This window comes from Monodon monoceros, unplaced genomic scaffold (assembly GCF_005190385.1).
Source record: "Monodon monoceros isolate NGI ecotype Baffin Bay Population unplaced genomic scaffold, NGI_Narwhal_1 Super_Scaffold_11, whole genome shotgun sequence".
Taxonomy (NCBI): domain Eukaryota; kingdom Metazoa; phylum Chordata; class Mammalia; order Artiodactyla; family Monodontidae; genus Monodon; species Monodon monoceros.
Window position 1 is genome coordinate 47,765,172 of NW_021703767.1, and position 24,395 is coordinate 47,789,566.

The window sequence follows — 24,395 nt, forward strand, 5'->3', positions numbered from 1 at the left end:
AACAAATCAAAATTTTTATTTGCATGGCCAATTATCATTTGTACTCTTTGCAACTTCATTTTAATATCCCTTTAACAGGTTCTAAGCTTTTGTTGCACAGGGCATAAAAGCTGCAACACCGCAAACTTTCTTCAACAGGCACTCCCACAACACCTAAAAATGAAACAGATGTAACAAATGACAACAGCACAGACAGAAATACTAAGCTCCACCATTCAACGTAGTTCACGACAGTGTCTTTAGGGTTCAGCTGAAGAGGGGGTAAACTCCTAAAAAGAGGGTCATTTTCCTTCCCCCATATTTTATAATGTCGGTGGTTTTAATCCATATTTCTTTGCAACTTCTGTCTGGGCATGGGCAGCATCACAGAGTGAGTACAGATGAGCCATCTCCATTTCTGACTTGGCCAGGTTAATAGCTTTGTTGAACATGTCAATGGCTTTCTCCATGTTTCCTCTAAAACAACAACAATTTTAAATGTTTCAGATTCAACAAGCACTTTACAGAATGCAATGAAGTTTATAAGTGAAGCTACATGGAGCCTGACCTTTAAGTTTCAACTATGATTCTAATAAAATGCTTCTTTATAACAAAATAATGCCTAGCACATAGAAAACACTCAATGAATGTTAGCTACTATTACAAATACTATATGCTTATATTATGCTACTTGTGGTCTTTGTTTGTGGTCTTTGTTTACAGATAAGAACAGTGAGACTAGAGAAACTAAATGACTTATTTAAAATCATAATCATATGGTTCCTAAATTCTGCTTGTTTCTACTCCACCATGAGGCTCCTTTAGAAAGCAGTGACATAGCCTCAGAGAACATTACAGGTATTCAGGGGCCTTACCTTCACAGATCTGTGTGAGCCCTACCAGCATATCCCTTACCCAACACTCTACTCCATACACACAGGTCTCCCTGAGTTCACTCATGCTCATAATGCTCAGATTATTTACTGCTTCTCTGCCTGATTCTAGCCAAATCCTCACCTTTCTAAGGCCCAGTTCAAATACAATATCCTCATGAAAAATACTCTCCCCTTCCCACGCTAGAGGAATTGGCCACTCCCTCCCCACTGTTCCCATGATTCTATTGTCATGCTATGCACAGTCAGATGAATATATATTGATATTTGTTTACACCACAGTCTTACCAGATCCTTACGGGACACCTTTCAATTCCTAGAACTTAGTACAATGCTTGGTAGCTAGTATCCATTTTTTGAATAAATGGATGAATATGCTTGGTCAAAAAATATATAATTTATCTCTTACAGTCTAACTGTGATCAGGCTCTATATACTTGCCAAGAACCAAGAGCTATTTTAAAGTAACTAGTACTGGCTATGTATATATGCATACATGCATGTAATCTTACAATAAATACTGTATTAAGTCCCCACTATATATATGCCAGTTAGAATCTAAGAAGTACAATGTACCTCTGGGGAGACTGTACTCAATCTCCTACTACATATATTGATACGGTACATAATAGACTTAATTAAAAAGAAAATAACTTTGAGAGTTCATGTTCAGATATTAGGTAGACAGCAGATTTGCTAAATCCTAGGATAATCAGCAATTTCATTCATTCACATTCACTTATCTATTTGTAAAGCAGGATGCAGAATGGATTTCTTAAAGTACAATTAACACACAAACAAAATTCATCAAACCCCATAAATCAGGGGTCCTTAACCCAGGCTCTGGGAACAACTTATCTGCAAAGTTTTTGTATGTGCATTATTTTAGGAAAAATCCACAGCTTTGCTCAAAAGATTAAGAACTATTACACCATCATATTCTAGTATGAGAATATTTTATACACATTAACAAACTGGCAATTAAGAAATAATTTAATATTTATATGCAACTGTCATTGTAGATGGATAAAAAGAATCACAAAAATTTTCATCAGCCTATATATATTCTGCCTACTCTGGAGCAGAAAGACAGAGGACCCCAGAAGTGACTGCATGACAGGTTATTAAGACAACTCCTACTAACTCCTGACAAGCGATGGTGGCAAGATCTGTTACTTTTGGCATCAGTGAAATATGGGCTCATGTCCTCTTTCTACGTGCTTACCATGTAACCTTGTTATTTAAACCAGTCTGGGCATCAGTTTCCACACTCTTCAATTAAATGGAGGATCATATAACCTCAACCTTTATAAAGACTGGGGTAAAAATCAATTGAAATAATATTTGGAAAGCTCCTAGAGTTCAGTACCTGGCCTAGAGTAGATACTCAAATGGATGGCAATGCCAGTATCAAGATGGTACATTACACTAAATTCTATGGCATAAAGAGTTATCACCTATTAATGGTGGATCTCAAGTGCAACTCTGGATAAACATTTACAGAAAACAAGAAGTTACATGAAAGAATTGCAAAAGTTCTTATCCAACTCCCTGATTTTAAAGAAAACTCGGGGGCTCAGAGGTGATGGTGCAATTTGCCTAGCCACTTGGCTGTAGCAGGATCTAAGTCTTCGGGCAACGTGGCTGCCAATCCTTATGCTACACTGCACTGCCTAAGTACACTGCAGATGTTTTTTTCCCTCCAAGAGAAATAATACAGGTGAAAGGAGGAAAAAAACACAACAGGTATTGGAGAAAGATCAAGTTTCCCTTTCTAATGTATATGCCTGACTTAAACAACTTTTAAGTGTGACTTTTAAACAGGAAAAATAATTAAACAAGGAAAATCAAAGTTGTATAGTTTCAAGGGAATATTGCCTCAAAAGGCACAACATGTTAAGACTTAAAAATTTAATGATTATTCACAATAACCTGTCTATAATGAGAAGAATGAAAAGATAAATATGGAGATGCCCTAACTTTCCTAAGGACAGACTCTAGAAGTTACCTTTGTACTTCAATAGTTCCCATGGTTTCATACGCAAAATCACATTTATTGTCAATTTCAATAGCCTTGCTGATAAGCTCCAAACCTCTATCCAGATCTTGCTTCCACTGAAGCTGAAGTAAACTGCAAATGCAAAACAGCAGTCAGATGTGACCATGGCCCAGTATCAACTGGCTATCAATGAATTTATAATTTAATTTACAAGGAAAAACAAACTAAAACAGTACAGAATCAGCATCAAATTGGTTTTTTGCCCTCAATTTATAATGGTTTTGTAGTCTAAATTCCTTATTATGAAAAGAGTGTCCAATGGTCTAGGCTCTATTATTAACTTATTTTGCACAGCTTAATGTTTTACTCTGTATAAATTTAAGTGAAGTTTTAAAATGACAATTCAAGTATACTAGGACAGGAAAAACTTATCTTACGTGTTTCCTATTTTGATACAAGTTAACATCTGACAGGATGTTCAGAACTGAAATACTTAAGCTAGGGTGAAAATAGCATATTTACTAATTATTGTATAATAATGAAACATAAGTAAAAGAAAAAGTAACAGTGAAGCATCCACAGCATTAAGAAATTTTTCAGTTAACACTGACACTATCTACCACAGTCCCCTTTCTCAGCGACCAAAAGAAATCCATCTTACTACTATGCAAGAAATTTAGTTTCTTACTGGAACAAACAGACCCACAAAAATACATACCCTTTATGAACGTATGTTGTGGCATTGTCTGGTTCCAAATTAATACATTTATCATACATTTCATCAGCTTTACCAAACTGTTGTTGATCTGTTAATGCCTATGTGAAGAGATACTTCAGGTAAATTTAGGTAACTGTCACCCTAAGCAGTTAAAAGTATACTGCTTATTAATTATTAAAATTTACTTCATGTAACCATTCATTACCAAATTATTGTTTTGGGGATTAAACTTATTTAAAATGTTGCATCTTAATTATTGGGGTTTTTACATAGCAATATTATAAATATGAAATCTTAACTGTTCTCTCTCTTTATTAAATTTGTTAGTAATATGCAACAGAAGATCTAATAAACTCTAGAATACAGAAAATCCCACTCTTGGTGCAAGTTCTAATATCAGATTCTCACAGGTACATTCATGTCACTTATTCATAATTTATCATAATATATCCTAAGGGAATTACTTTAAAAACAATACTCATTTGGAAGGATAAGTTCAGATAGGTATGTTAACTGTTATCAGTCATTCCTTAAAAATGATTGGTCAGAGAAAGAAAGCAGCTACAATCAACTGTTTGAAGGCAAATCCCATGGCAGAAATGCAAGGCTTGGTTATGTGGATACCAGATCATGCTGATCAAACTGTAACTCTGAGAGTTAGCCGGCATCTAAGCTCAAGCTTCAGGGTTCAAAGAAAAAAGTCATACTATGTAACTGTATGTAACTATATATAACTCTCTCTCTATGTATAAATAAAATTTGCTATATATAGTAAAGCAAACATCAGAAGAGGGACCAAAAGATAGAATCTTTAGTGCAAACAGACTTGTAATAATGCTAGTGCTGATAAGATGATGCTCAAGTAGGGCTTCCCTGGTGGCACAGGGGTTGAGAATCTCCTGCGAATGCAGGGGACACAGGTTCAAGCCCTGGTCCAGGAAGATCCCACATGCCGTGGAGCAACTAAGCCTGTGCACCACGAGTACTGAGCCCGCGTGCCACAACTACTGAAGCCCAAGTGCCTAGAGCTGGTGCTCTGCAACAAGAGAAGCCACCGCAATGAGAAGCCCTCGCACCGCAATGAAGAGTAGCCCCCGCTCGCCGCAACTAGAGAAAGCCCGCGAAGCAACAAAGACCCAACGCAGCCAAAATAAAACAAATAAATTTATTTAAAAAAAAAAAGATGATGCTCAAAGTAAGCCAAAACCTGTTCTGAAGGTAACATAATGAGGGAGAAATGTACAATCATGAAACCTCTGCAAAAGAGTTGTTCCTAGTATTTGGTTTCTTTAAAAGCTAGTCAGTGGCCTTTGCTCTTTTAGCTGCTTATAGAAATCTGCACCAAAAAAAGCCCTTCTGAATTTCATTTCAGTGATGAAGATGCTCCTGTCACCTTCTGGCTTGTTCCTAATTAAATATAAGCCCTAAACCCAAGTGTACTATTCAATACAAACGTCATACAATTATAACGTGTGTTTGTCCTATTTTAACTTCTATACATTCTATAAAATTTTATATAGTACATGCTTTCACAATTAATTGAGCATGTAGTCAGCAACCAATGTATCATTTTGTTTTCTGTCTAGGAATTATAAGAACAAAGACTGAGCAGATAAGATTTCAAACTGAGGTTAATGAATTCCTGGGTTGCAGAAGTAAACCCACACACCTATGGTCAATTAATCTTCGACAAAGGAGGCAAGAATATAAAATGGGAAAAAGACAGTCTCTTCAGCAAGTTGTGCTGGGAAAGTTGGAGAGCTGCATGTAAATCAATGAAGTTAGAACACACCCTCATACCATGCACAAAAATAAAGTCAAAATGCCTTAAAGACTTAAAACATAAGACATGACACCATAAAACTCCTAGAGGAGAGCATAGGCAAAACATTCTCTGACATAAATTATACCAATGTTTTCTTAGATCAGTCTCCCAAGGCAACAGAAATAAAAACAAAACTAAACAAATGGGACTGAATCAAACTTACAAGCTTTTGCACAGCAAAGGAAACCATAACCAAAAAGAAAAGACAACCTACAGAATGGAAGAAAATATTTGTAAATGATGAGACAGACAAGGACTTAATCTCCAAAATATACAAACAGCTCATACAAATCAACAACAAAAAAACCCAAACAACCCAACTGAAAAATGGGCAGAAGACCTTAATAGACATTTCTCCAAAGAAGACATACAGATGGCCAGCAGGCACGTGAAAAGATGCTCAACATCACTAATAGAGAAATGAAAATCAAACCTACAACGAGGTACCACCTCACACCAGTCAGAATGGCCATCATTAAAAAGTCTACAAATAACAAATGCTGCAGAGGGTGTGGAGAAAAGGAAACTCTCCTACACTGCTGGTGGGAATGTAAATTGATACAGCCACTATGGAAAACAGTATGGAGGTTCTCAGAAAACTAAAAATAGAATTACCATATGATCCAGCAATGCCACTCCTGGAAATATACCTGGACAAAATATGATTCAAAAACATACATGTGGGGGTGGAGTCAAGATGGCGTACTAGGAGGATGTGGAATTTGCATCTCCTTACACCTAGGGTACCTACCAGGCACCAGTGGGGAACCATGGTCAACTAAGGGGACAGGAGGAACCCCCAGCGATCGGGTAGGATGTGGGGTGTGGGGGGAGTGAAGGGGGAGAAGTGGAGATGGGACGGGTCTGGCGCCCCTGAGGGGTGGCTGGGGGAGTGGAAGGGATCCCACATCCGAAGGGGAAATTGGGGAACCACTGGGAGGGCAGAGGATCAAATGGGAGTGTAGCCAGGTTTCCCCTGCCCCCTTGGGCCCCTAGTAACCTGCTGAGATACCAGGCCTGATCCTCTGCCCACCTAGGACCCCTCCAGCCACACAGGTCCTGAGGGAATGGGAGGCAGGGAAGGGGGAGCAAAAGTCAAGGCCAGACCTATGGGACTGGCACCCCTGAGGGGTAGCTGGGGGAGGGGAGGAGTTCCTACACCCAGTGGGACCTACCCAAAGTTAGGAGTCCAGCAGCAATGGGGGAAGACCCTGGGGAGACAGTGGGAGAGGGGTGTGAAGGAACGGAAGGGAACACGGCCAGTGCTCTTCCTGTCCACTTAGGCACCAGGGAGCCTGTTGGGCTCCAAGGCCTAATACTCTGCCCTTAAAGCCTCCCTCCTGCTCCACAGAACCCAAGCCCCGCCCCTACACCCCCACCCAGGGCCCTACCTCTGCACTCGGAGACCCCTCCAATGCGCTGGGCCTAAACCCCACCCACACACCCTCACTCAGGGCCCGACCTCCAAACTCTGGAACTCCAAACTCCGGAAGCCCTCCTTTGGACATACTGCCTCTCCCCTTCCTTGATCATTCAGGTCCTAAGCAGAGGCCCCACCCCATGCTTGAAAGTCACCCCGCCTAGGCTCCACCCCACACTCAAACGACACCCCCCCACCCTAAATCCCACCCCTGCCTAAGTCCCACCCCACCTAAACTCTGCCCCCACAGACAAGGCTTTTTTTTTTTTCCTTTTTCCTCTTTTAGATTGGGGTTCTGTTTCACCTTACTGATTCACTGTTGTTGATTCTTTTATATTATTATGTTCCCTAATAAATCTTTTATTTTTCTAATTTTATTTTATTCTTTATACTTTGCTAGTGATCTCTCCTTTTGGCTTGTTCCCCCTTCCCCTTTTCTGTTTTCTTTTTTCTGGTGTGGTTTTATTTTACATTGTTGCAGTTGGTTCAATTATAGTTTTATTTTTCCTAATACATTTTTTATCTTTCTAATTTTATTTTCTTTGATACTGTACAGCTTTTTTTTTTTTTTTTTTCTGTTTTCTTTTTTTTACTGCACCACAAAGCTTGCGGAATCTTGGTTCCCAGGCCGGAGGTTGGGCAACGAGCTCCTGTGGTGGGAACTCCAAGTCCAAACTGCTGGACTAACAGAGAACTTAGGACCCCAGGGAATATCATTCAGAGTGAGGCCTCCCAGAGGTCCTCATCTCAGCCCCAAGACCCAGCTCTATCCAACTACCTGCAGACTCCAGTGCTGGATGTCTCAGGCTAAACAGCCAGTAAGACAGAAATAAAGCACCACCCATCAAAAAAAAAATGAAATTATAAAAAATACGTTACAAACAAAGGAGCAAGGTAAAAACCTACAAGACCAATTAAATGAAGACGAAATAGGCAACCTACCTGAAAAAGAATTCAGAGTAACAATAGTAAAGATGATCCAAAATTTTGGAAACACAATGGAGAAAATACAAGAAACATTTAACAAGGATCTAGAAGAACTAAAGAGCAAACAAACAGAGATGAACACCACAATTACTGAAATTAAAAATACTCTAGAAGGAATCAATAACAGAATAACTGAGGCAGAAGAACGGATAAGTGAGCTGGAAGATAAAATGTTGGAAATAACTGTCAAGGAGCAGAATAAAGATAAAAGAAAGAAAAGAATTGAGGACAGTCTTAGACACCTCTGGGACAACATTAAATACACCAACATTCGAGTTATACGGGTCCCAGAAGAAGGAAAAAGAAAGGGTCAGAGAAAATATTCGAAGAGATTATAGTCGAAAACTTCCCTAACATGGGAAAGGATATAGACAATCAAGTCCAGGAAGCACAGACAGTACCATAAAGGATAAACCCAAAGAGAAACACACCAAGACACATATTAATCAAACTATCAAAAATTAAATACAAAGAAAAAATATTAGAAGCAACAAGGAAAAAGCAATACATAACATACAAGGGAATCCCCATCAGGTTAACAGCTGATTTTTCAGCAGAAACTCTGCAAGCCACAAGGGAGTGGTAGGACATATTTAAAGTGATGAAAGGGAAGAACCTACAACCAAGATTACCCAGCAAGGATCTCATTCAGATTTGATGGAGAAATTAAAACCTTTACAGATAAGCAAAATTTAAGAGAATTCAGCACCACCAAACCAGCTCTACAACAAATGCTAATGGAACTTCTCTAGGCAGGAAACACAACAGAAGGAAAAGACCTACAATAACAAACCCAAAACAATTAAGAAAATGGTAATATGGTAATAGAAACATACGTATCAGTAATTACCTTAAATGTAAGTGGATTAAATGCTCTAACCAAAAGACACAGACTGGCTGAATGGATACAAAAACAAGACCTGTATATATGGTGTCTAAAAGAGCCCCACTTCAGACCTAGGGACACATACAGACTGAGAGTGATGGGATGGAAAAAGATATTCCATGCAAATGGAAATCAAAAGGAAGTTGGAGTAGCAATTCTTATATCAGACAGAATAGACTTTAAAATAAAGACTATTAAAAGAGACAAAGAAGGAGACTGCATAATGATCTAGGGATCAATCCAAGAAGAAAATATAACAATTGTAAAGATTTATGCACCCAACATAGGAGCACCTCAATACATAAGGCAAATGCTAACAGTCATAAAAGGGGAAATCGACAGTAGCGCAATCACAGCAGCGGACTTTAACACCCCACTTTCACCAATGGACAGATCATCCAAAATGAAAATAAATAAGGAAACAAAAGCTTTAAATGACACATTCAACAAGATGGACTTAATTGATATTTATAGGACATTCCATCCAAAAACAACAGAATACACTTTCTCCTCAAGTGCTCATGGAATATCCTCCAGTATAGATCATATCCTGGGTCACAAATGAAGCCTTGGTAAATTTAAGAAAACTGAATTTGTACCAAGTATCTTTTCTGACCACAATGCTATGAGACTAGATATCAATTACAGGAAAAAAACTGTAAAAAATAGAAACACATGGAGGCTAAACAATACGCTACTAAATAACCAAGAGATCACTGACAAAATCAAAGAGGAAATCAAAAAGTACCCAGAAACAGGGCTTCCCTGGTGGCGCAGTGGTTGAGAGTCCGCCTGGCGATGCAGGAGACACGGGTTCGTGCCCCGGTCCGGGAAGATCCCACATGCCGCGGAGCGGCTGGGCCCGTGAGCCATGGCCACTGAGCCTGCGCGTCTGGAGCCTGTGCTCCGCAATGGGAGAGGTCACAGCAGTGAGAGGCCCGCGTACCGCAAAAAAAAAAAAAAAAAAGTACCCAGAAACAAATGACAATGAAAACACGACGACCCAAAATCTACGGGATGCAGCAAAAGCAGTTCTAAGAGGGAAGTTTATAGCAATACAATCCTACCTCAAGAAATAAGCAGCATCTCAAAAAACAACCTAACCTTACACCTAAAAAATTAGAGGAAGAAGAACAAAAATACCCCAAAGTTAGCAGAAGGAAAGAAAACATAAAGATCAGACCAGGAATCAATGAAAAAGAAATGAAGGAAAAGATAGCAAAGATCAATAAATCTAAAAGCTGGTTCTTTGAGAAGATAAACAAAATTGATAAACCATTACCCAGACTCATCAAGAAAAAAAGGGAGAAGACTCAAATCAATAGAATTAGAAATGAAAAAGGAGAAGTAACAACTGACACTGCAGAAATACAAAGGATCATGAGAGATTACTACAAGCAACGATATGCTAATAAAATGGAAAACCTGGAAAACAATGGACAAATTCTTAGAAAAGCACAACCTTCCAAGACTGAACCAGGAAGAAATAGAAAATATAAACAGACCAATCACAAGCATTGAGACTGTGATTAAAAATCTTCCAACAAACAAAAGCCCAGGACCAGATGGCTTCACAGGAGAATTCTATCAAACATTTAGAGAAGAGCTAACACCTATCCTTCTCAAACTCTTCCAAAACACTTCCAAACAAAGATGTCACAAAAAAAAGAAAACTAGAGATCAATATCTCTGATGAACATAGATGTAAAAATCCTCAACAAAATACTAGCAAACAAAATCCAACAGCACATTAAAAGGATCATACACCATGATCAAGTCGGGTTTATCCCAGGAATGCAAGTATTCTTCAATATATGTAAATCAATCAAAGTGATACACCATATTAACAAATTGAAGGATCACAACCATATGATCATCTCAATAGATGCAGAAAAAGCTTTTGACAAAATTCAATACCCATTTATGATAAAAACTCTCCAGAAAGTAGGCATAGAGGGAACCAACCTCAACATAATAAAGGCCATATATGACAAACCCACAGGCAACATCATCTCAGTGGTGAAAAACCAAAACCATTTCCTCTAAGATCAGGAACAAGACAAGGTTGTCCACTCTCACCACCATTATTCAACATAGGTTTGGAAGTTTTAGCCACAGCAATCAGAGAAGAAAAAGAAATAAAAGGAATCCAAATTGGAAAAGAAGTAAAACTGTCACTGTTTGCAGGTGACATGACACTATACATAGAAAATCCTAAAGATGCTACCAGAAAACTACTAGAGCTAATCAATCAATATGGTAGAGTAGCAGGATACAAAATTAGTGCACAGAAATCTCTTGCATCTATACACTAAGGATGAAAAATCTGAAAGGGATATTAAGGAAACACTCCCATTTACCACTGCAACAAAAAGAATAAAATACCCAGGAATAAACCTACCTAAGGAGACAAAAGACCTGTATGCAGAAAACTATAAGACACTGATGAAAGAAATTAAAGACGATACAAACAGATGGAGAGATATACTATGTTCTTGGATTGGAAGAATCAACATTGTGAAAATGACTATACTACCCAAAAGCAATCTAAAGATTCAATGCAGTTCATATCAAACTACCAATGGCATTTTTCATAGAACTAGAACAAAAAATTTTACAATTTGTATGGAAACACAAAAGACCCCAAATAGCCAAAGCAAGAGCAAGAAAGAAAAACGGAGCTGGAGGAATCAGAATCAGGCTCCTGGACTTCAGACTATACTACAAAGCTACAGTAATCAAGACAGTATGGTACTGGCACAAAAACAGATATAGATCAATGGAACAGGATAGAAAGCCCAGAGATAAACCCATGCACATATGGTCACCTTATCTTTGGTAAAGGAGGCAAGAGTATACAATGGAGAAAAGACAGCCTCTTCAATACGTGGTGCTGGGAAAAATGGACAGCTACATGTAAGAGAATGAAAGTAGAACACTTCCTAACACCATACACAAAAATAAACTCAAAATGGATTAAAGACCTAAATGTAAGGTCAGATACTTTCAAACTCTTAGAGGAAAATATAGGCAGAAGACTCTATGACATAAATCATAGCAAGATCCTTTTTGACCCACCTCCTAGAGAGATGGGAATAATAACAAAAATAAGCAAATGGGACCTAATGAAACTTAAAAGCTTTTGCACAGCAAAGGAAACCATAAACAAGACGAAAAGACAACCCTCATAATGGGAGAAAATATTTGCAAACAAAGCAACTGACAAAGGATTAATATCCAAAATATACAAGCAGCACATGCAGCTCAATATCAAAAAAACAAACAACCCAATCCAAAAATGGGCAGAAGACCTAAATAGGCATTTCTCCAAACAAGATATACAGATTGCCAAAAAACAAATGAAAAGATGCTCAACATCACTAGTCATCAGAGAAATGCAAATCAAAACTACAATGCGGTATCACCTCACACTGGTCAGAATGGCCATCATCTAAAAACGTACAAACAGTAAATTCTGGAGAGGGTGTGGAGAAAAGGGAACCTTCTTGCACTGTTGGTGGGAATGTAAATTGATACAGCCACTATAGAACAGTATGGAGGTTCCTTAAAAAACTAAAAACAGCACTACCATATGACTTAGCAATCTCACTACTGGGCATATACCCTTAGAAAACCATAGTTCAAAAAGAGTCATGTACCACAATGTTCACTGCAGCACTATTTACAATAGCCAGGACATGGAAGCAACCTAAGTGTCCATCAACAGATGAATGGATAAGAAGTTGTGGCACATATATACAATGGAATATTACTCAGCCATAAAAAGAAACGAAATTGAGTTATTTGTAGTGAGGTCAATGGACCTAGAGTCTGTCATACAGAGTGAAGTAAGTCAGAAAAACAAATACCATATGCTAACACACATATATGGAATCTAAAAAAAAAAATGGTTCTAATGAACCTAGGGGCAGGACAGGAATAAAGATGCAGACATAGAGAATGGACTTCAGGACACGGGGAGGGGGAAGGGTAAGCTGGGATGAAGTGAGAAAGTAGCATGGACATATATACACTACCAAATGTAAAACAGATAGCTAGTGGGAAGCAGCCACATAGCACAGGGAGATCAGCTTGGTGCTTTGTGAGCACCTAGAGGGGTGGGATAAGGAGGGTGGGAGGGAGACACAAGAGGGAGGAGATATGGAGATATACATATGCATACAGCTGATTCACTTCGTTATACAGGAGAAACTAACACAACATTGTAAAGCAATTATACTGCAGTAAAGATTTTTTTAAAAATGCATGTACCCCTATGTTCTTAACAGCACTCTTCACAATAGCCCAAACATGGAAACAACCTAGGTGTCCATCAACAGATTAATGTATAAAGAAGATGTGGTACATATATATACAATGGAATACTACTCAGCCATAAAAAAGAACAAAATAATGCTATTTGCAGCAACATGGATGCAACTGGAGAATATCATACTAAGTGAAGTAAGTCAGAAAGAGAAAGACAAATACCATATGATATCACTTATATGTGGAACCTAAAATATGGCACAAATGAACCTATCTATAAAAAGGAAACAGACTCACAGACATACCGAACAGACTTGTGGTTGCCAAGCAGGAGCGGGAGAGAGAGAGGGACGGACTGGGAGTTTGGGGTTGGTAGATGCAAACTATTACATTTAGAATGGATAAAGAACAAGGTCCTACTGTATAGCACAGGGAACTATACTCAATATCCTGTGATAAACTATAATGGAAAAGAATATATTAAAAACAAAGAAACAAAAAAAGAATTCCTGGGTTGTACTTCATACTGCAGAATTTCAACCCTTAATAATGCAGTGATGGTAGGACTTTATATAATAGATCCGACACAATCAATCTTCTATAGTCCCTCTCAATAAACCCTCAAAAAGAAAGTTTTATCCTGTGGAAATTTTCTTATAACTGGACTAAAGATAACATGAAGGAAATTAAAAACAACCCTAAAAATGTCTGGAGGTAGGAGTCTAATACAGATGGTCATTTTTAAATGCTTCCTGCTTCTGTGATGTTTGGGGGGATAAGGAGGGAGGGGAACAACATTTCTTTGGAATAAGAAGAATAAGAGAAAATATATAGAGTTTTGAGATGGCTGGTTTTTGAGATACCAAAAGCAGCTTTCACCTTAAAGACTAAGAAAGAAACAGTCATTCAGCGATCATTTAATTAGAGGAAAAACTCTTTAACTGTGGCTATAAGAAGTTAATCATTTTCATTTAAATGAATAATTTAAAATTAATAAATAAGCTTTCAAAGACTTCAAACTATAATTTAAAAAGTGGGGCTTCCCTGGTGGCGCAGTGGTTAAGAATCTGCCTGCCAATGCAGGAGACACAGGTTCGAGCCCTAGTCTGGAAGATCCCACATGCCACAGAGCAACTAAGCCCGTGCGCCACAACTACTGAGCCCACACACCACAACTACTGAAGGCTTAGAGCCTGTGCTCCTCAACAAGAGAAGCCACTGCAATGAGAAGCCCACGCACCGCAACAAAGAGTAGCCCCTGCTCGCTGCAACTAGAGAAAGCCCACGTGCAGCAACAAAGACCCACTGCGGCCAAAAAAAATACCAAAAACTGAAAATAATCTGAATTTAAATCCTACTTTCCATAGCTTCAATCCTAAACCAAGGAAAGCTTCAAGAATTTTAAACAAACCAGAGAGATTAAAATGAGCTGTTACAGACTATCTAACCATTTAAAAGAACAGTGATCAAATAGAAAGAAAACCCTTTCCAAGGACATTTCCCTCACCAATTGCATACAGTAGATTTTCCTAAGATAATTAATTTTTGCAAATCCAATCCAAATGAAAACATGAGGGAAATGCTCTATTTAAGCTTCCCCATGTTACAAGTTTAGGGCCACGGTTTTCAAATTGTATAACATAGGAAGCCCTCTTAAGGTGATCCAGGACCATCCTGGGGACCAGGAGAAACAAAGCAGGAACAAAGCCATCTGCTTCCACAAAAGCTGCAACAAGAGCAGCACTATTTTCTGATTTCCAGGCTAGCATTCAAGATATGAATGCAGTTCTTTAAAAAAAGAACTGGCAAGTGAAAAAATATGAAAAATGACATTTACCTGGGCATATAATGCATAGCCTTCAGCACACCTTGGAAATTTCTTTATGACCTCTTCAAAACCTTTCATAGCTGCCTGGATTTGTGAAGAATTGTTTCCTGTATATGCTTGGCGATACTGTGTAAAAAAATCAAAACAGCCCTGTCAAATCAAGAACTCAAAAACTCAGGAAATGTTAACATATTATAAAAGTCACACAAAATTACATAAATATTTCCAGAGAAGCAGGCAATCTGCTACATAATTTGCTGCATCTAAAAGGGTTCCACGGGAATATCTCTAGAGCAGGGATCCAAAGGCTATGTACAATTAGGACTTCATTGCCACTAAACAATTTCAAGATGTTCAGTATTCTAGAAGAAGACAAACTAAGTTGTAACAGGTTAACTTTGTATATAAGTAGGGGAATTTTAAATTCAATATATTATCACTTTATTATTTATTATTACTTCATAATAAAAGTATTATAAAGCTTCTTCATCTGATAACATTTTTAATCTGTAATATAAATGTGTTTGTGACCCAATTTCTTTCTTTAAAAGGAAAATCCTTTTAGGACTCAGGGTATGGGGTTAACTGAAGTATCTGATTTCACTAGAAATGGCCTTATTTTACCTAATTTTCAACTTTGTGTTTCTGAATATTAATAGCTCTACAAAGGCGAAATGAGAGATGAGTTATATGGTGTCATGATTGCAGAGTATTTCCTCTAAACGCTTTTGTTCTTCATACTGGTTTATGGTAGAGAATTAGAGAGAAGAGTGCTGTTTAGGGGGCATAAAATCAGGGACAAACATCTATCAAGATGAACCAAATAAGGCATCCAGAGAAATACTGGAGCAGAACCTCAAGTAATACACACTTCTACTTTCCTAAACTGACATTTTTTTCTCCCTGTCAGTAGATGATTTTGTAGACAATGATACTCATTTTTGTTATCAATGGGAAATACTGATGTTTAGGAAAATACAAAAGAAAGTCGAACCTACCAATGCAAAACATTTCTGAGCTTGTGCCAGAGCAGACTCAGGTCTTAATCTAATACATTCATCAAAATCTGCTACTGCTTCTTCAACTTGATCAAGCAGTATTTTCAGCTAAGGAAAAAAAGTACATAGATAAACGCAGTTCAAAATAACAAGTACACCAGTTAAATATGTACCGTGCCTCTTAGTACAGCTCTGCATAATGCTACGCATGAAATTATTCACTATAGAATTACTTTCTAGAAATAGTGAACTAGAAAATCTTATAATTTTAAAGGAAAGATTCTAAAACTTAAAACCAGTGTCCAATTTTTTTAATAAGCACTATAAACCTACCATTTTTCATCACTCTTAAGTGATTTTTCTTCTAGAAAATGAAGTATCTGTACTTTCAAACGTCAAAGTAGATCAGACAGTAGATAATTACATTTCAAATTAATCTTAAAAGACACTACCAGTAAGGATCAAAATACCAAGAATTTTAAGGTTATCTCAACACTTCTTAAGACCCTTCAGACAGAAATATTAGATAAAATTCTCCATTAGAAAGAACCTGACTTTTCTGTTATTACATGGATTAGCCCATACTTTCTACTCTAATGCATTCCAAGAAGCCACGTCACACAAGCAGATTTATAAAGCCTGTTTTCTCCAGATGAGGCTGAAATTGGGAACTGTTTTCTTCACTATATATTTTTACTAAAAAATAAATATGCATGTTATAAAACTCCATTCAGAAGAGATTTTTTTTGATACTGTCTGGATAGTTCAGGCTAATATTTCCTTACAGCAAGAAGCCCACAAAAATCATTCTGTTGATTCTAGCATTAACTCAAAATGCTCACTACATTTTCTTTCTTTAATTTGTCACTACATGTTTTTAATGTTTTAATGTTGAAACATGTTTTACATGTTTTTAATGTTGAAAACCTATGAAGCAGAAACACCTGAAAAACAAACCTGATATGGCAAAAGCCAACATTTATAGCCTTCCTCTTCCTTTTTTTTTGCAAGTAAATATCAGGACAAATGTTCAAGATGGGACTAAATAAATGCCAACCCAAACTGTAAACCACTCTGATACTTTGTTCACAGCTATCACAAGTGATGTAAGAAAACTTTAAAGACATTCTCAAAATGGTATCAAATTCCTCAATTCAAAGATCAGAACTCTTTAAGAAAATTAATTTACCTGTCCTCGGTGGTGATAAACATCTGCATTCTGAGGATCGATGTCGGCAGCCATGTTAAAATCCTGAGTAGACAGCAAAGGCTGCTGCTGTTGCATATACATGCTGCCTCTTTTGATGAGAGCATTTGCTCGAAGCTATATACCCCAAATGAGGAAAGATTCATCATTACTACTTTTATTCTAATTTAGTTTTTTTAAAATAACAGCTGTATTGAGATGTAATTCACGTACCATAAAGCTCACCCTTTAAAAGTATATAAGCCAGTCATTTTTAGTATATTCAGAGTTGTGCAACTGTCACCACTAATTCTAGAACGTTTTCACCACTCCCGAAGGAAATCTCATACACATTAGCAGGCACTCCCTATTTCCTGCCTAATTCTCAGTCCCTAGAAACCATCAGTCTTTTTTTCTCTTTCTATGGATTTGTATATTCCAGACATTTCATACAAACTGGAATTGTACATAATGCAGTCTTTTTGTGACTGGCTTCTTTCACATAGCATGTTTTCAAGGTTTGTCTATGTTGTAACATGTATCAGTACTTCATTCTTTTCTTTTTTAAAATATCTTTATTGGAGTATAATTGCTTTACAATGGTGTGTTACTTTCTGCTGTAGAACAAAGTGAACCAGCTGTATGTATACATATACCCCCATATCCCCTCCCTCTTGAGCCTCCCTCCCACCCTCCCCACCCCACCCCACCCCTCTAGGTCATCACAAAGCATTGGAGCTGATCTCCCTGTGCAGCTTCCCACTAGCCATCCATTTTACATTTGGTGGTGTATATATGTCAGTGCTACTCTCTCACTTCATCCCAGCTCATTCTTTTTTAATGGTTAAATAATATTCCATTGTACAGATATATCACATTTTATTTATCTGTTCCCCAGCTGATGGACATTTGAGTTGCTTCCACTTTTTTTTTTTTTTTTTTTTGCGGTACGCGGGCCTCTCACTGTTGTGGCCTCTCCTGTTGCAGGGCACAGGCTCCGGACTCGCAGGCTCAGCGGCCATGGCTCACGGGCCCAGCCGCTCCGTGGTATGTGGGATCTTCCCGGACCGGGGCACGAACCCGTGTCCCCTGCATCGGCAGGCGGACTCTCAACCACTGAGCCACCAGGGAAGCCCAAGAAGGCTTCCACTTTTTGGCTCTTATGAATAATGCTGCTATGAACATTCATGTACAAGTTTTTGTGTTGACATATGAATTCAATTCTCGTGGGTATAGATACCTAGGAGAGGAACTACTGGGTCACATGGTAACTCTATGTTTAACATTTTGAGGAACTTCCCAACCCCAACTAACTTCCAAAGGGATTTTACCATTTTATATTCCTACCAGCAATGTATGAGAGTTCCAACTTCTCCATATCTATACTAATACTTTTAATTGTCCAAATTTCTGATTACAGCCATCCTAGTGGGTATAAAGTGATACCTCGTTGTGATTTTGATTTGCATTTCCCTAAGGGCTGATGATGCTAAGCAGCTTTTCTTGTCCTTATTGGCTATTTGTACATATTCTTTGGGAAAGTGTCTATTCAGATCCTTTCCTGGTTTTAAATTAGGCTATCTTTTTATTGTTGAGTTGTAAGAAAACTTCTTTAATATATTCTGGATACAAGCCCCTTATCAGATATATGACTTGTGAATATTTTCTCCCATCCTGTGGAATGTGTTTTCCCTTTTTTTGGTCACTTGTGCTTTTGGTGTCATGCCTAAGGAACCACAGCTTAATCTAAAGTATTGAAGATTTCCTCCTATGTTTTCTTCTAAGAGTTATAGTTTTGGCTCTTAACATTCAGGTCTCTGATCCGTTCTGAGCTCATTTTTGTACATGGCATATGACAGTCATCATCACTTGCCATTAAAACAAAAAATCATGATCATGAAATAAGAAATAGGGTTCTCCTCTAAAATTTTTTTCAAGGCAAAAGTACATACAAATGTCTTCCTCAATGAAACAAGTAAGAATGCCCTCACAACAATAACAAAAACATAACAGAACATATTTGTAATCATCAGGAAAATCAGCAGGAAATAAAACTAATTATTATTAGGGTATCTTCAACTTGAAAATCTATTTTGAGAAGGACTTTTAACAAATACTTTTCATTTGGAGATGAATAAAGCCAGAGTTCACTTAATTCAATGAGGAAAAAGAGATGTGAACCATCTAATAAGGAGTACAGTACTTTGGCAGCTAACCGCTATTCTTGTTACACTGAGTAGAAGGCTCATATTCGACAGACCCCCCCCCACCGAATCTTAATTATAAAAATAACTACATACACACAAGAATGCTTAGAAAACGAAAAGCTGTTCCAACCACACAACTGCAAAAACTTTTGGTATATTTCAGTATATTTCTATATTTTTAGATCTTGTTTTTTCCTCATGTAAATAAAATCTTTCAGAATATATTAAATGTGTTTATTTTTTATTAAATGCATTTTATAACCCTGTACTACATATTGCATGTTATTTACAATACTACCTATAGCACTGCTACATCACCTTTACCCCTACCCAAATATAGTCCAATACAGTAAGCAGAAGCTATACGGGGAAGCTGAAGCTACCACATATTATAGGGGAAAAAAAAAGGTCCTTTCCTAGTTAAAGATATCTATCACTGACATTTATGATTCAGTTTCACTGCACCAACTCAATCATCATTAGGCGTAGTCCCTTCCAAAACAAAAAATAATCTTTTGGAGAATGGCAACTGAAATGCCAAAACTTCGGCAAAACATACCTAAAAGTCTTATTTTTATTTATTATTAATTTTTTCATATGCACACACACAGAGTTTTAAATGTACCTTCACATTAGCTTCTTTCAAGCTGATGACCTTATCTAAATCTGGTTTGGCCGCGTTGGCATTACCAATAAGCAAGTAGAAAGTAGCTCGCAGTAATAATGCTTCTGCCATGTATTTGCCTTGGGCATCTACTTCTTTTGAGCATTCACTTATGATTTTATCATAGTTTTCTTCTTCCATATACTGTTTGGCCTTTAAGTATCCAGAGCTGAAAATAAAATAAGCATAGGAAATTACTATTTATTACTAATAAAATGAACATAAAAAATTACTAAAAAAGCATCAAATGCTAAAACTTGCCACATTTAGTATACCTGAGTTAAACAACTGTCCTCCTCCCCTTAAACAAGTTAGCCAGTCAATATGAGGCTGGAGTGTGGTGGTGGTATGCAGGGCAGTGTGTGTAACAGATTAGGGTTTTTGATGCAGACTGGGATTTTCTTGCTGCCTTGAAGAAAGAGTTTTAAAAAAGGAAACAACAGAGAAAATGGCAGAAACCTCGGGTTATTGCCCAGGCTTCAACATTTAGACACATGAAAAGATGAGCTAATGACAGACTGATCTGCAACATAGAAAATGATCCTGTCTTATTCACCTTCTTATCTGTGGCACATCGATGGCACGCAACAGTTATTTTATGACTAACAGAAAGAACAGAGAAATAGAAAGTTATCAAGTGAGTTTAGGGTCACAGAGCCCAAGGGAAGAGGTGTGACCTGAGTTGTACTTTGTAAAGATCACTCTGGCTGTGTTGTGGGAAATGGACTGAAAGGGAGCAAGAACTGGAGGCAGGGAAATATCTATTGATAAAAGGCTCTCATCCAGAAGTTGTGCTGTTTCACCTAAAAGAACAGACCTAGAATGAATAGGTGGAAATATCAAAGAAGCAGACTCTTCCATCAAATAGTACTTAAAGAAAACACCTTCCCCTACTTTTTAAAAAGCAGTGACCACAATATCATCACTCTTCTAAGATGATGACTTTTATTGAGAAGGCTTGTAGAAGGAATTTTTTGAACTGAAAAGGAATTTATACTATATGTCCTTTAAGGGGCACTGTAAATTACATTTTCTTATTTCATTTGCTACATATTCTGAATAGAGAAAACTGGCAAGTGACTTAAAAGTTATGTCAGTCAAAGTCTTACAAACTCTGTGCTAACCTTTCCTATAATTACATTCTAATATTCCCTGCACTCTAGTTTTATTCCTCAGGTCACCAGGGTAAGACAAAATAATTATTAAATCAGATTGGAAGTAGTAACGGTTCCTATTTATTGAGAACCTAAGTGCTAGATACTCACAAACATGACCTCTAAACCTCACAATAAGCCTCAAAGGTAATTATTACTTCCTCATTCAAAAAATGATGAAGCTAAGGCTCAGAGTAAAATAGAATTCAAAAACTTAGGACCAATTCCAATTAGTGTTCTGGTGAGAGATAGCTATGTCCTGCCACCTCTCAAGACAGTTTTTAGAATAATGGTATTAACTTCACTGTAGTTTTTCTGGGATAAGGACTATTTCCTAATCAGAAGAGGCAATTATTGGCATCACCTTAAACATTTACTTCCCATCTACAATCTTCTCAAGTCCTCACCAACTAACTCAAACTTGAACATCTTGGCACAATTATACATAGTATCCTCCCTTAAAAGGTGGCCAATAATGGTAGAAAAATTGGGAGATACAAATTAAAAGCAATCTTTTTCCTTAAACCTTCCAATATGCTATAGATGCAAAATTATGCTTTGCTTTGGGAACAGTATTCCCTTTTCTTCCAAACTCATTAGAAAATGTCATGTTGTTAATAATGTACCTTCTCTTAGAGAGGAGAGCTAGCCTCAACAGCAAGATAAAAGTACTGATAAATATAAATGGATAAGCAGGCTAGATAGCTTATATACTACATTATATCACTTGACCTCCAGTTGTAAACACAGTATCTTATACTTTGGTTTCAGCTCTCTACAGGAGCAAACACAAACCCAAAGAATGGCATTTTCCTAGGCATCCAGAAAAAACCTTGAAGAAAGTCACTCTTTTGGGCACTCCTAAAAATTAAATTATATATTATAAACTTTCTTGCACTAAAACATCTGGATATTGAGCTACACAATCATTTTTTAAGTTAGTGCCCCTGTTCAAATATAATCAACCACTTGATCTCCACTAGGATATCTCTTGAGAATATCATGTAGGACCTTAAAAGCAGGGCAGACTTCTGGCAGTAAAACCTTGAGTCACCAGAGAGGTAACTCTTAGGGTGTAATAGACATGTGTGAGAAGAGAAGTATTTTTATTATTATAATATTATTATATATTATAATTTTGTTATATTTATATCTATTTATAAACAGATCTTTTGGAGATGACTCAGAGTTCCACTTTGGCTCTATGGCAGCAAAAAACCCCACAACCACGCCCCCGACAAAAAAAACACAGAACATTAAGCAGATACTATACTCGAGACACTTACTTTTCTTTTACTTCTAAAGCCTCCCCTTCCTTGTCTTTATCTTCATCAGACTTCTCTCCTTTAAGCATTGGCTGAGAAATTATATCATCCGTGAAAGAACTGAAGTAAGATTTGATAAACTGTGGAGATGGCATCAGAGGTTCACGATTCTGAAATTTAATCATATTTATACACATCAAAATAGAAAACACTAACCAAAGAAGCAGATGCTTTTGTAGAATACTGAGAACCACTGTCGTAAAAACTGGCGTCTCATTTTCAGATAACTGAAGAATATCAGGCTCCAAACCGTAGCGCAATAGACAGTGGAATTGGTAATGCTGCCAGTCCCAGCTGTTCAAAGTAGGTTTTAAATGAGAACCTTTCCCCTCTCCAAAGATTTTACAAATGTCAAGAACTCTTAGAACCACTCACTAAAAGAAGGTGAAATCTGGAACAAAGGAGGTAAATAACTGCTGAGTTAAAATTATCTCCTTCTGAGTTAAAATTATCTTCCTGTCCTAGAAGATTAATATCTCAATTTACTACTCAGGACCATGTCTTACACAGGTGCTAAAATGTTAAGTCCATCTACCATGGGCTTTCATTTGTCCCCTTATTCTGCATCTGAAGATCTCCATTGGAGTAAGTGCCACTGAAAGCCAGAATGAAATCTCATTTCCTCTTTTAATTATTACTTTTTCCCATGGCAACCTGATTCATAATCATAGAAGTATTTTGTTTCTCCTTATTATACTTAAGATGATAAAGTTTTAAAGGAAGAAGTAAAAGGGACTAATGTCACCAAAGGGCTCTCATAACATATTTTGGATCCTTTGCAAAATTCAACCCAAAGACTTTAGAGTGGAAATATGGTATTCTAAATTGTATGTATAACAAATACCATTTCTAATATTTTGGTAGATTTAATGTCTTTGTATTTGAAGGAGGGGAAAAATGAATCTGGCTTTGTAAGTATATGATCTAATCTAGGACAGATGAGAGTGGGGTAAATAAGAAAACTGAATAGAAAAATCTAAGGAATTCACACTCTTTTTTTGGTGCTCTCTCTGGGGAGAGACTCAGTGTGTCTTTTTTTTTTTTAAATGGTACAGTTACTTTTAAAATTTTATTTATTTATTTACTTTTGACTGTGTTGGGTCTTCGTTTCTGTGCGAGGGCTTTCTCTAGCTGTGGCAAGCGGGGGCCACTCTTCATCACGGTGCGCGGGCCTCTCACTATCGCGGCCTCTCTTGTTGCGGAGCACAGGCTCCAGACACGCAGGCTCAGTAGTTGTGGCTCACGGGCCTAGTTGCTCTGCGGCATGTGGGATCTTCCCAGACCAGGGCTTGAACCCGTGTCCCCTGCATTAGCAGACAGATTCTCAACCACTGTGCCACCAGGGAAGCCCCAGTGTGTCTTAATTACCATTTTAAATCAAATGGTCACCACCAAGTGATAAATACACCTAACTTAAGTATTTCACTGAAGACCCTGTGTTGCAATATATAAGTGGCAATCATCTACCACTTCAGGGAAAAAGCTTAAATAGAAATTTAAACAGCCCTTACTGAAGTTGAATAAATCATTAATGTCTTGTAGTTTCCTATTTCAGCTTAGAAATGAAGCTACCACTTCCCTGTCTTTCAGAGTTACAAATTTAAAATGAGAACAATATTTTATAAGTAATGGCCTTAAGTATCAAAGGAACAAGATATAAATTCTAGCTCTGCCACTTAATAGCTATGTGACCTTACACATGTCATTCTCAGTTTTCTCATCTCTAAAATAGCAATAAAAATACTCTCCTTATTTATCTTATAGGGTTATTGTAAAAATAAAAATAATAAAATGAAAAGTATTTTGCAAAGTGGAATTTACAAAGTGGAATACAAACAGGTTAGAAAATATATGTGGAAACTAATTTGGAACCTATATAAATGTAGGTTATCATATTTTCTTACTACTCTGCAGTCCAACCAGTATAATTACTCAACAATAGCATTATACTCAAGGAAACGAGGTTCCTTCAAAGTTCAATTTGTGAGACTCTAACATGGTATTTTGCAAAATATTTTGAGGAGCACCAGTTCTAGTTCCTCAAAACAGCATGTTCT

General features: G+C 37.3%; 1 protein-coding gene across 1 annotated transcript in view; it reads right to left on the reverse strand.

Moving 5' to 3' along the window:
• Positions 1 to 24,395, reverse strand: part of TOMM70 (translocase of outer mitochondrial membrane 70) — a 45,380-nt gene continuing 20,985 nt past the window's right edge. The window contains exons 5-12 of the mRNA XM_029213793.1: positions 22,300 to 22,448; positions 19,821 to 20,028; positions 16,992 to 17,126; positions 15,803 to 15,910; positions 14,814 to 14,930; positions 3,590 to 3,687; positions 2,881 to 3,003; positions 1 to 456 (exon numbers count right to left, since the gene is read on the reverse strand). Coding sequence (XP_029069626.1) covers positions 303 to 456; positions 2,881 to 3,003; positions 3,590 to 3,687; positions 14,814 to 14,930; positions 15,803 to 15,910; positions 16,992 to 17,126; positions 19,821 to 20,028; positions 22,300 to 22,448 — 1,092 coding nt within the window. The 3' untranslated portion in view covers positions 1 to 302. The remainder of the gene's footprint in view (positions 457 to 2,880; positions 3,004 to 3,589; positions 3,688 to 14,813; positions 14,931 to 15,802; positions 15,911 to 16,991; positions 17,127 to 19,820; positions 20,029 to 22,299; positions 22,449 to 24,395) is intronic.